The 10079-nt window shown below is 37.0% G+C and overlaps 2 protein-coding genes and 1 long non-coding RNA gene across 3 annotated transcripts; 2 read left to right on the top strand and 1 right to left on the bottom strand.

The window, feature by feature from the left end:
* Positions 1-2240, top strand: LOC121052730 (QWRF motif-containing protein 2-like). Its single transcript, XM_040518411.1, has 2 exons — positions 1-640; positions 1932-2240. Exon 1 carries the CDS (start codon positions 4-6, stop codon positions 604-606), a length of 603 nt encoding a protein of 200 aa, XP_040374345.1. The 5' UTR covers positions 1-3; the 3' UTR covers positions 607-640; positions 1932-2240.
* A 4565-nt stretch (positions 2241-6805) lies between these two features.
* LOC112200272 lies at positions 6806-8614 on the bottom strand. Its single transcript, XR_002936231.2, has 3 exons — positions 7992-8614; positions 7503-7690; positions 6806-7373 (listed from the first exon to the last, which is right to left on the bottom strand). It is a non-coding gene; the product is annotated as an uncharacterized LOC112200272 (long non-coding RNA).
* Positions 8615-8871: 257 nt separating this feature from the next.
* LOC112200872 lies at positions 8872-9503 on the top strand. The gene is made up of 2 exons (XM_024341875.2): positions 8872-9137; positions 9216-9503. The coding sequence occupies exons 1-2, from the start codon at positions 8911-8913 to the stop codon at positions 9346-9348; spliced, it is 360 nt and encodes a 119-aa protein (XP_024197643.1). The 5' UTR covers positions 8872-8910; the 3' UTR covers positions 9349-9503.
* The last annotated feature ends 576 nt before the right edge of the window (positions 9504-10079 follow it).

Raw genomic sequence — 10079 nt, 5'->3', positions numbered from 1 at the left:
AAAATGCTAAAGCTCAAATTTTCTCTCTCTTGTTCTTGGCTATTTAGGAGAGAGACAAAGGGAAGGAGCCAAAAATTTCCAATTCCAGTTGGATTCTCAAGCCAACCTTCTCAGAACATCAAGGCTCGATTGCTTGAAGAGGTTCCCAAGTTGCAGAGATTGGCTGTAAAGAAGGTGGAGAGGAGGAGAACGGTCACTCCTCGACCTAATTCTTTGGATTTGAGGGCCGGGAATGGAGCTGCCGGCGGCGGTGAAATGTCGGCGACTCAGAAGTTGTTGGTCACTTCGACGAGGAGTTTATCGGTTTCGTTTCAGGGCGAGTCGTACGTGCTCCAGGTGAGTAAAGCGAAGCGATTGCCGTCTCCGACTGCGAGGAAAGGCACGCCGGAGCTAAGGAAGGCTTCGACGCAGGCGAGGCAGGATCAGAGCGAGAATTCCAGATTGATGGAGCAGTACCGGTGGCCGCCGAGGTTGAGGCCAGACACTTGTATGACCAGGAGCTTGGATTGTACGGTGGAGATGAAGAAATTGAATGGATCTGGCTCCAATGTGGTTAGGGCATTGCAAAATTCACTGGGGAATGATCTTGATGGGAGATTGAGCTAATGTTGCACTAGCTGCACAGAGGTCCAATGCAGAGGTATGGCTCCTGGACTTAATCCCCATTGTCTTGAATATACAACAATTATGTTTTGCTTACATTGGATGGCATAAGTTTATATTGTTATATTTTTCTTGTTTCTCTGAGCCTTGATTTATATGGGAATATTTGAATGCTTTTCTGCTTCTTGTACATGATTATCTTTGCAATTCGTTTGGCTGCAATTCATGTTTTTGGTAACTTATTGGTATGGCACCCCTTTCACTTTTGTGATAACAGTATTGTCAGTTATTCCTGAAATGATAGAAGTTGGACTAGTAGATAGGGATTCGTAACCGAAACTAGGTTAGTGTTGTGTGGTTTGTGAAAACTTGTATATGCTTCAATACTGAGGGAATTTAAGGCAATTCTGCTTTCTTTTTTCTATGTCATTTTATGATAGGTTATTATGTGAAGTATATTCTTGCATAAAGAAGTGTTTGATATATGTCACTAGGCAAAATTTTCATTTTCTGTTTCCTTCTAGAGGCTCTGATGTAATGAATGCATCTAGCTGCAAATATAAGATATGTGCACCTGTAGGGTGGGTTAGCTTGATAGCTTGTTCACGTGAAAATAATTGAATATTGATAGGTCGTTTACACGATGATTCAGTTTTCACTTTCTGCTTGTTGGGTGAGATAGAGCATTGTATTTTTGCATATTTCTATGGGAGAATATTAGGCTCTTGTTGTGTTTCTTTTATCATACTAGCACCCTCGTCCATGTGAAATTAAAATAGTTATGACTTATGAGTGGATGCTAGTCTGTAAAATTTTGGATTGGTGATCTTTGTTTGTGTTTGTAGTTGAAATTGTTGATTTCCTTGGCTTTGGATAGTGATGAGACAATTGTTCATGTTTAGAGAAGCCAAGACGTCCTTATGAGAAGGAACATTTGGATGCTGAGCTGAAGCTTGGAGAATATGGGCTTCGGTGCAAGTTATTGGCCAAGACATTTCCTTGTAACTTTTTGGTTAATCTGATGTATTGAGGATGGTGCTTAGCCAAGCAGCTGAGGCATCTCTTCGAGTGTCTCGACTTTGTTAGGAAGCTATGCATGGTTGTGAGGTTAAGGTGTGACTATGAGCCATCATAGAAGAATGTTCAAATTGGGATTGTTTCTTTGGTCTACCTAAGTAGTGCCTATGTCTTTTCTACTGATTTTAACTTATATCTTTATATATTTTTAACAATATTCTGCTTCCTCATATGCAAGTTGTGTAGAAATTATTACTTTCTGATTTCTATTAATTCAGTTACTAAGTCCTTTGATTTTGTATCTAATGTAGAAGAAGATCGTACCAAGATACGTATAGAGCTAATATATATTGAAGCTTGAAGCATGTAGAATCACCTTGGAGTTGAAAGCCTGATCGAATTGTACTCTGGTAAGTTATTATATCTCTATATCATAACTAAAACCTTGAGGCCTGGATGTAGTGGAAGTGTGGAATTGATGTTAGTTGTGACTTAGTTGCAACTGCATGCAGCTGTATTTTCTGAAAAATGTCTACTCGCTTTTTATTTGTATTCAATTACCAGAGAGCATTTGTTTTGTCTGTGTATTATTGACTTTGAACATTGTTCTGTTAGATTATGACTAGGCCTCATCAAAACGCCCGCGGATCAAGAGGGCCGATGGAGGCCCGCCGGCCCGGAGGGCTTTTGGTCCGGCCCGGCCCGTCAAAAAACCCGCAAAAGCCCGCCATGGTGGGCCGATGGAGGCCCGCAAAAAAGCCCTCAAAAACCCGGCCCGGCCCGTAAAAGCCCGCAAAATATTATATATATATATATATATGTGTGTGTGTGTGTGTGTGTTTATATATATATATATATATATATATATATATGTATGTGTGTGTGTGTTATATATATAGATATATCTATATGTGTGTGTGTTTATAAATATATATATATAGACACATATAGATATATATTTGTGTGTGTGTTTATATAGATATATATATATATAGTCATATAGATATATATATATATATATATATATATAGATCAATTATCAATATATCATGTGTGTGTGTGTGTTTATATATATATATATAGAGATATATATATGTGTGTGTGTGTGTGTGTGTGTGTGTGTTTATATATATATATAGAGAGAGAGAGAGAGATATATATATATAGATATATATATATATATATATCAATATATCATAATATCATATATGTGTGTATGTGTTTATATATATATAGATATATATATATATATATGTGTGTGTGTGTGTGTGTGTGTTTATATATATATTATAATATATATGTGTGTGTGTATAGATAGAGAGAGAGATATATATATATATATATATAGAGAGAGAGATATATATATATATATATATATTGTGTGTGTGTGTGGAAGTTCTTATACTATTATACTTCTATATAAAATATGTGCATATATATATTCTACATATCGGTTGACCAATCCGATCGGATTCGAAAATATGGTGAAATTGGCTAAATTTTTTACCACACTCATAATTTATTGTGATAAACTCATCCAACGGTCGGTTTTTCCATTTTCTTTGAATTGATAGGGGTTGCTCTTTGGAGTGTATGATATATAAATATAGGTTTATAAGAGTAACTACATTTGACCTAGTTGATCGAATTCGAAACGAGAACCAAATTGGCTGAATTTTCTACAATCACCATAAAACATTACAATCTCTCCATCGAGCGGTTGGTTTCTCCGAATTAATTTTCTACTTCATGGTTGCTTTAGAATGAACCTAAACAATTTAAATGCAATGTATAAGTCATACAACTATAGGAATAAAATTGGTATAGACCAATGTGTTTGTAATTAAAATTAATTTTTTTATCTTATATCCACGCACATCCATTGATGGAATATATACAAACGTGATGTGAAAAAATAAGCACGTTTCGCAGTTGTCTCGGCATCGGTCAACCAATAAAACATATAAGTGACTACGGTTGACCAATCCGATCGGATTCGAAAATATGGTGAAATTGGCTAAATTTTTTACCACACTCATAATTTATTGTAATAAACTCATCCAACGGTCGGTTTTTCCATTTTCTTTGAATTGATAGGGGTTGCTCTTTGGAGTGTATGATATATAAATATAGATTTATATGAGTAACTACGTTTGATCTAGTTGATCGAATTCGAAACGATAACCAAATTGGCTGGATTTTCTACAATCACCATAAAACATTACAATCTCTCCATCGAGCGGTTGGTTTCTCCGAATTCATTTTCTACTTCATGGTTGCTTTAGAATGAACCTAAACAATTTAAATGCAGTGTATAAGTCATACAACTTCAGGAATAAAATTGGTATAGACCAATGTGTTTGTAATTAAAATTAATTTTTTTTATCTTATGTCCACGCACATCCATTGATGGAATATATACAAATGTGATGTGAAAAAATAAGCACGTTTCGCGGTTGTCACGGCATCGGTCAACCAATAAAACATATAAGTGACTACGGTTGACCAATCCGATCGGATTCGAAAATATGGTGAAATTGGCTAAATTTTTTACCACACTCATAATTTATTGTAATAAACTCATCCAACGGTCGGTTTTTCCATTTTCTTTGAATTGATAGGGGTTGCTCTTTGGAGTGTATGATATATAAATATAGGTTTATAAGAGTAACTACGTTTGACCTAGTTGATCGAATTCGAAACGTGAACTAAATTGGCTGGATTTTCTACAACCACCATGAAACATTACAATCTCTCCATCAAGCGGTTGGTTTCTCCGAATTCATTTTCCACTTCATGGTTGCTTTAGAATGAACTTAAACAATTTAAATGCAATGTATAAGTCATATAACTTTAGGAATAAAATTAGTATAGTCGAATGTGTTTGTAATTAAAATTAATTTTTTTTTATCTTATGTCCACGCACATCCATCGATGGAATATATACAAACGTGATGTGAAAAAATAAGCACGTTTCGCGGTTGCCACGCCATCAGTCAACCAATAAAACATATAAGTGACTACGGTTAACCAATCCGATCGGATTCAAAAATATGGTGAAATTGGCTAAATTTTTTACCACACTCATAATTTATTGTAATAAACTCATCCAACGGTCAGTTTCTCATTTTCTTTGAATTGCTATATGTAGCTCTTTGGAGTGTGTGATGTATAAATATAGATTTATAAAAAATTAGTGTCTTTAAAAATTTATTTATCAACAAATTAGTATCTATGTATAAATATAGATTTTTTTTGGTACAATATAGTTATATAGATTGTTATCTTTGGTTGTATTTGATCACTATCCATTGAATTTCCAAAGCTTGATTAAAAAAAAAATACTTGTGTCTTTAAATATTTATTTATAAATAAAGCCCGCAAGGCCCGGCCCAAAAAAGCCGCAAGGCTAAGCCCGGCCCGGCCCGAAAAAGCCCGCAAGGCCCGCTTTATATGGATGGGCTTGGATCCTTTGATTTTTAATAAAGCCCGGCCCGGCCCGGCCCGCAATTATTTAAAAATATAGCAACGCCCGGCCCAAGCCCGCTATGAATGGGCCGGGCCCGCCCGGCCCGGCCCGTTGACGACCCCTAATTATGACTAGCACTAAATCGAGCATCAAAGATTGTTTTTAACTTCTTCTTTTTTGTTCAGTTGTACCTAGGTGGAGGATATACCTAGAGTATTTCCAAAAGGCCTAGGAGCTGTCATCTATAATCATTCATGGGAAGTCCAAGCTGTTTTCAAATGGATCCAAGAGGTAATGAGAATTTCATGTAATCTCATTTTTTGACTTCTGAGCTTTTCTCTGGCATTTAAGTAACTTATGTGTTTCTCATTTTATTTATCTAACGCTAATACTAGGCTGGAAGAGTAGAAGATGCTAAAATGAGACGAACTTTTAATATGGGTATTGGGATGGTTCTTGTTGTGAGTAAGGAGGCATCCCACTGAATCCTTGAGGATGGAAATGGAGCTTACTGCATTGGTGAGGTTGTAACTGGTGAAGGAGTGAGTTATAAACGAAATATATAATGTGTGGCTCAATATGTCTTTATGTTCCTTTTTTAGCCCATTTGACAAGCTGAGATACAAGCTAGTGCAACTTGTTTTTTTTGTATCTTGATATTCACACTTCCAGAGGAATTTGTTAGTGCATTATAAGGCTCCTTTAAGTTATGAGTTCCCTTATTCCAATTGATGCTCAACTTTTGTACGAAGTCTGTTTTTTCCTTTCCCTGCCATGCCTAGCTTTTTTTTTTCTTTCTTTTTTCCCCCTTTGAGGTTAACAGTTACCTGGTCAGTGACATGCCAGTGACTGGTTAATGACTTAGCTATCGACTTGTGATCAACATTAGATATGACCAGTGACCTAGTCAGTGACATGTTCATAATAGAGACATGAGGTTAACAGTTATCTGGTTAGTGACTTAGTCAGTGACATGGAAATAACAGTGACTTGGCCAGTAACATGGAAAATGACATGTAATTGACAGTGACTTGGTTGATAACTTGGCTATCGACTTGTGATCAACATTAGATATGACCAGTGACCTGGCCAGTGACATGTTCATAACAGAGACATGAGGTTAACAGTTACCTGGTCAATGACTTAGTCAGTGACATGCCAGTGACTTGGTTAATGACTTGGCTATCGACTTGTGATCAACATTAGATATGACTAGTGACCTAGTCAGTGACATGTTCATAACAGAGACATGAGGTTAACAGTTACCTGGTCAGTGACATGAAAATAACAGTGACTTAGCGAATAACATGGCACATGACATGTAATTGACAGTGACTTGGTTAATGACTTAGATATCGACTTGTGATTAACATTAGATATGACCAATGACCTGGCCAGTGATGTTCATAACAAAGACATGAGGTTAACAGTTACCTAGTCAGTGACATGTCAGTGACTTGGTTAATGACTTGGCTATCGATTTGTGATCAACATTAGATATGACCAGTGACCTGGTCAGTGACATGTTCATAACAGAGACATGAGGTTAACAGTTACCTGGTCAGTGACATGGAAATAACAGTTGGTCAGTGACTTGTTCATAACAGAGACATGAGGTTAACAGTTACCTGATCAGTGACTTGGATATAACAGTGACTTAAAAATTCTAAAATATATCAATGACATGCAATGTGACTTAGCTAATGACTTGATCAGTGACATGGTCAATGACATACAATCAGTTCCAATTCATTCATGAACAAGTGTATTAACAACAGAAACAACATTATGATAGGTAATGTACCAAATACTTCATTGAGGTCTTTAAGATTCTCCCCTTTCTTCCCTTCAGTAAGAATTTTCTTTATAACTCCGCCATCCTTACACTTTCTTTCTGCCAGCCTAGCTTCTACCATGAATTTGGAATCATATTCCACTGTTGATTAGTAATGCCCTTACATAAGCTTTAACCACAAGCACACAAAAGAGAAGGTTGGAGTACTGAAATGCCTCGGTCTCACGATCAAGTTGCAACGAAGTCTTCATCTTAAATGTAAAATTTACTTCTAACCAAAAACAGTAAAAGTAAAATTTACTTGAACTGAAATAGAAGTAGGACAGAAAGAAAATTGGATTTTTCAGTATCATTTCCATGTTTTCTTCCCTTGGAAATTTTTGCCAGAAAGCTGCTGCTTTTTGCGTCACACGAGATTTAGCTACCTTTGCCCTCTTTGCAACAAGTGGCATACTTGTGTTCCTTCTGCTTATTGCTCGAGCCTCCCTCCTGCAAAATTGATCAACATGTTGAAAGAAAATCAAGCTCACATCCTTATAGGAGCTCTAGTGGTTATTCACTTATTAATGGGTGCATAGCCATAGTAGGATCCAGGAAGAGGGTTATAGCATAACTCACAAATGGCAAAGTTCAAAGCCATGACAATGCTTGTAGAACTCTAAAACATGATAACTTCAAAGAATTGCAGTAAAATATACATTCTTCTTTTTTATAGCAGCTCTAGCCATGTACTTCCCTCTTTCCTCCCTCCCTGCTTTCACTAATGCCAGCTTCTCCTCCTTGGTCATTCTTCTTTTTACATGGACCTACACAGTGGACGTTCAAATATATCAAAAACAGATGGGAGAAACAGCATGTTTATAATGGACAAGTATTTAAGTGTTGGCTTAATATATTCAAATAGCATGAATTCGAATACTAGGAAATTTACAATTTGATCTGGTTATACTTTACTACTTACAGTCTTATAAAATGATGATTGCTTATTCTTAGAAACATAATCTAACTCTCTCGACTCAAAACAATCTAGCACATTTACAAAAGTTGTTCTACTTATTATATCTATTTCGGATGCATTATTTCTTAATGCAAATGCAAATTCCTCACCTAAATTATCAAAGTTGTTTCTCCAGCAGGGGCTGAGCCACCGCCACAGAGTTTTCGAAAGCGTGGTCGTAATAGTTGTCACCTTCTTCGTCCTCAGGCGCGTCGGCCAAGATCGAATAGGGATCGTCATTGGGTTGCCGGAGACTTGGATGAAGACTCGGTCGCCGCCGGGTGAGTCGTCGTCGTCGTTGGGATCGGAGGAATCTCGGGAGATTAATTGGAAAGTAGCCTTTTTCTTGTCGATGAACTTCTTCTTTCTCCCCATAATGAATCAGAGAATGTTTGCTAGGAATTTGTGAACAGGTGCTAATAGATATTGAGGGTGGAGAGAACCATACATGAAGCACGAGTAGAATTGAAGAGGGAGCGGAGGAGGTTGGAGGTCGGCGGGAAGGCGAGGTCGTAGAGCTTGACGGAGGCCTTGGTGATGGAGGCGACGCGTAGGGAGTCGTGAGATTCGGACCAGGTGACGTCGTAGACGCCGTCGGCGGTGTCGAAGGGGCCATGGTAGTGAAGTTAGTTAAGACTTCAGAGAGTGAAATAGATCGGGGAAGAGAGAGAGAGAGAAAGGATGGCATAAGCTGTAATTATTTATATTTTTAGTGTCAGGTAAAGAGGTTACCTTAATTATCATTCAGACATTTGTGTTATTTGAATTATAATAAGGTACTTTAAAATGATCACTTTTATTATTGTTCTTATTATAAAATTAACAAATTAATTATTAAAAATATTTTATCAATTTTTTAATGAATTATTTAATGGAATGTTCAAATAATATATAAATATTTTCGCGAACTATTCGGGTTTCGTATTTTACTATGTCTTTGGATAATTACAATGGTACCCTTGAGTTGTGAGTCATTGTGGTCAAAGGAAGATAAGGAGGCTGGGGAAGGATAGAGCCGGAAGAGGAAAAATGTTTGTGGCAGGAAAAAGCGCCATCTTTAACAAGCTATCCCCCTATCTGTTTGTGAAGAAAAATGGCAGAGAATTCGGAACCATATTAGCTAAAAGGAGAGATTTGCCACCTGAAAATCCAAGCACTCAAGGAGGAAAATTCGTCTTCCCTCCATTGAGGGTTTCGAATACAATTCTTGCTAGGTCTGTGGTGGCTGTGTTGGGATTAGGATTCATCGATGCAGGGTAATTATGCATGCTAAATTTGGTGATCAAAATTTGGTAACTTTTTTATATGGATAATGTAGCAGGAGTAATGTGCAGGTATAGTGGAGACTGGTCAAGGATTGGAGTGATCTCAAAAGAGATTGAGGACTTGCTAAAGGTTGCTGCATTTCTAGTTGTTCCATTCTGTTTGTTCCTCATATTTTCTATCTCCAAAGAACAGGAGGATTGAATTCATTGAGGTGGGCTCTTGGGTACTTTTAATTGTAAGATGAACTGTGTTCTCATGCTGAAAATGTATTTGTGGATTTAAGGTTTTAAGCTGCCTCTTGCAATATTTGTCTGCATGAGGTGAAGATTGGTAATGCATTTTGCTTGAACACAAAAGTAGTGCGTGCACTTGTTACAAACATCAGAATAAACACCTACATATAAATGGTAAATACAGTTTGTGGTGATCACTTTCATGTTAATATTAAACTGACAATTCCAAAGGAAAAAGGGGAGTCTGAGTCTGAAGAGATCAAGCTAGGTTAACAATTCTAACCTTGCTAGCCATATTATATGGAATAGGCATTAATTCCTGATCACTTAAACACGCATCAAGAGGAGATCCCTCGTGTTCCTCTTTCTAGTCTTGCAAGGCTACCACAAAGGTTGGGATAGTTTCTCTTAGGCAGTTAGGTGGTTAAAAACAGTTACTGGTTTGATAACAGGACAGGACAGGAGAGGATTAGAAACTTTGAAGTCTTATCTATGACCCTCTAGCTAGAGTGAGAGATGAGCAATCTTTGATGGTGAATCAAGTATTGACTGATTAGAAAGCTCGGGATCTTTCTGTGAAATATTGATACTGACCATGATAGAATGATGAATCGATGATGTCGAATAATTCTTATACTTGAGATCTTTGTTCGTAATCACTGAGGCGATAAACATGATTACTACAGCCAAAGGGATTGG

Source organism: Rosa chinensis, chromosome 4 (assembly GCF_002994745.2).
Source record: "Rosa chinensis cultivar Old Blush chromosome 4, RchiOBHm-V2, whole genome shotgun sequence".
Taxonomy (NCBI): Eukaryota; Viridiplantae; Streptophyta; class Magnoliopsida; order Rosales; family Rosaceae; genus Rosa; species Rosa chinensis.
The sequence above is the reverse complement of the archived record's forward strand: the minus strand, read 5'-3'. Positions and strand labels throughout refer to the sequence as shown.

Coding starts and splice junctions, on each gene's coding strand:
- LOC121052730 (XM_040518411.1), top strand. CDS start 4: ATGCTAAAGCTCAAATTTTCTCTCTCTTGTTCTTGGCTATTTAGGAGA.
- LOC112200872 (XM_024341875.2), top strand. CDS start 8,911: ATGTTTGTGGCAGGAAAAAGCGCCATCTTTAACAAGCTATCCCCCTAT. Junction 9,138..9,215: donor TTAGGATTCATCGATGCAGG/GTAATTATGCAT, acceptor AGTAATGTGCAG/GTATAGTGGAGACTGGTCAA.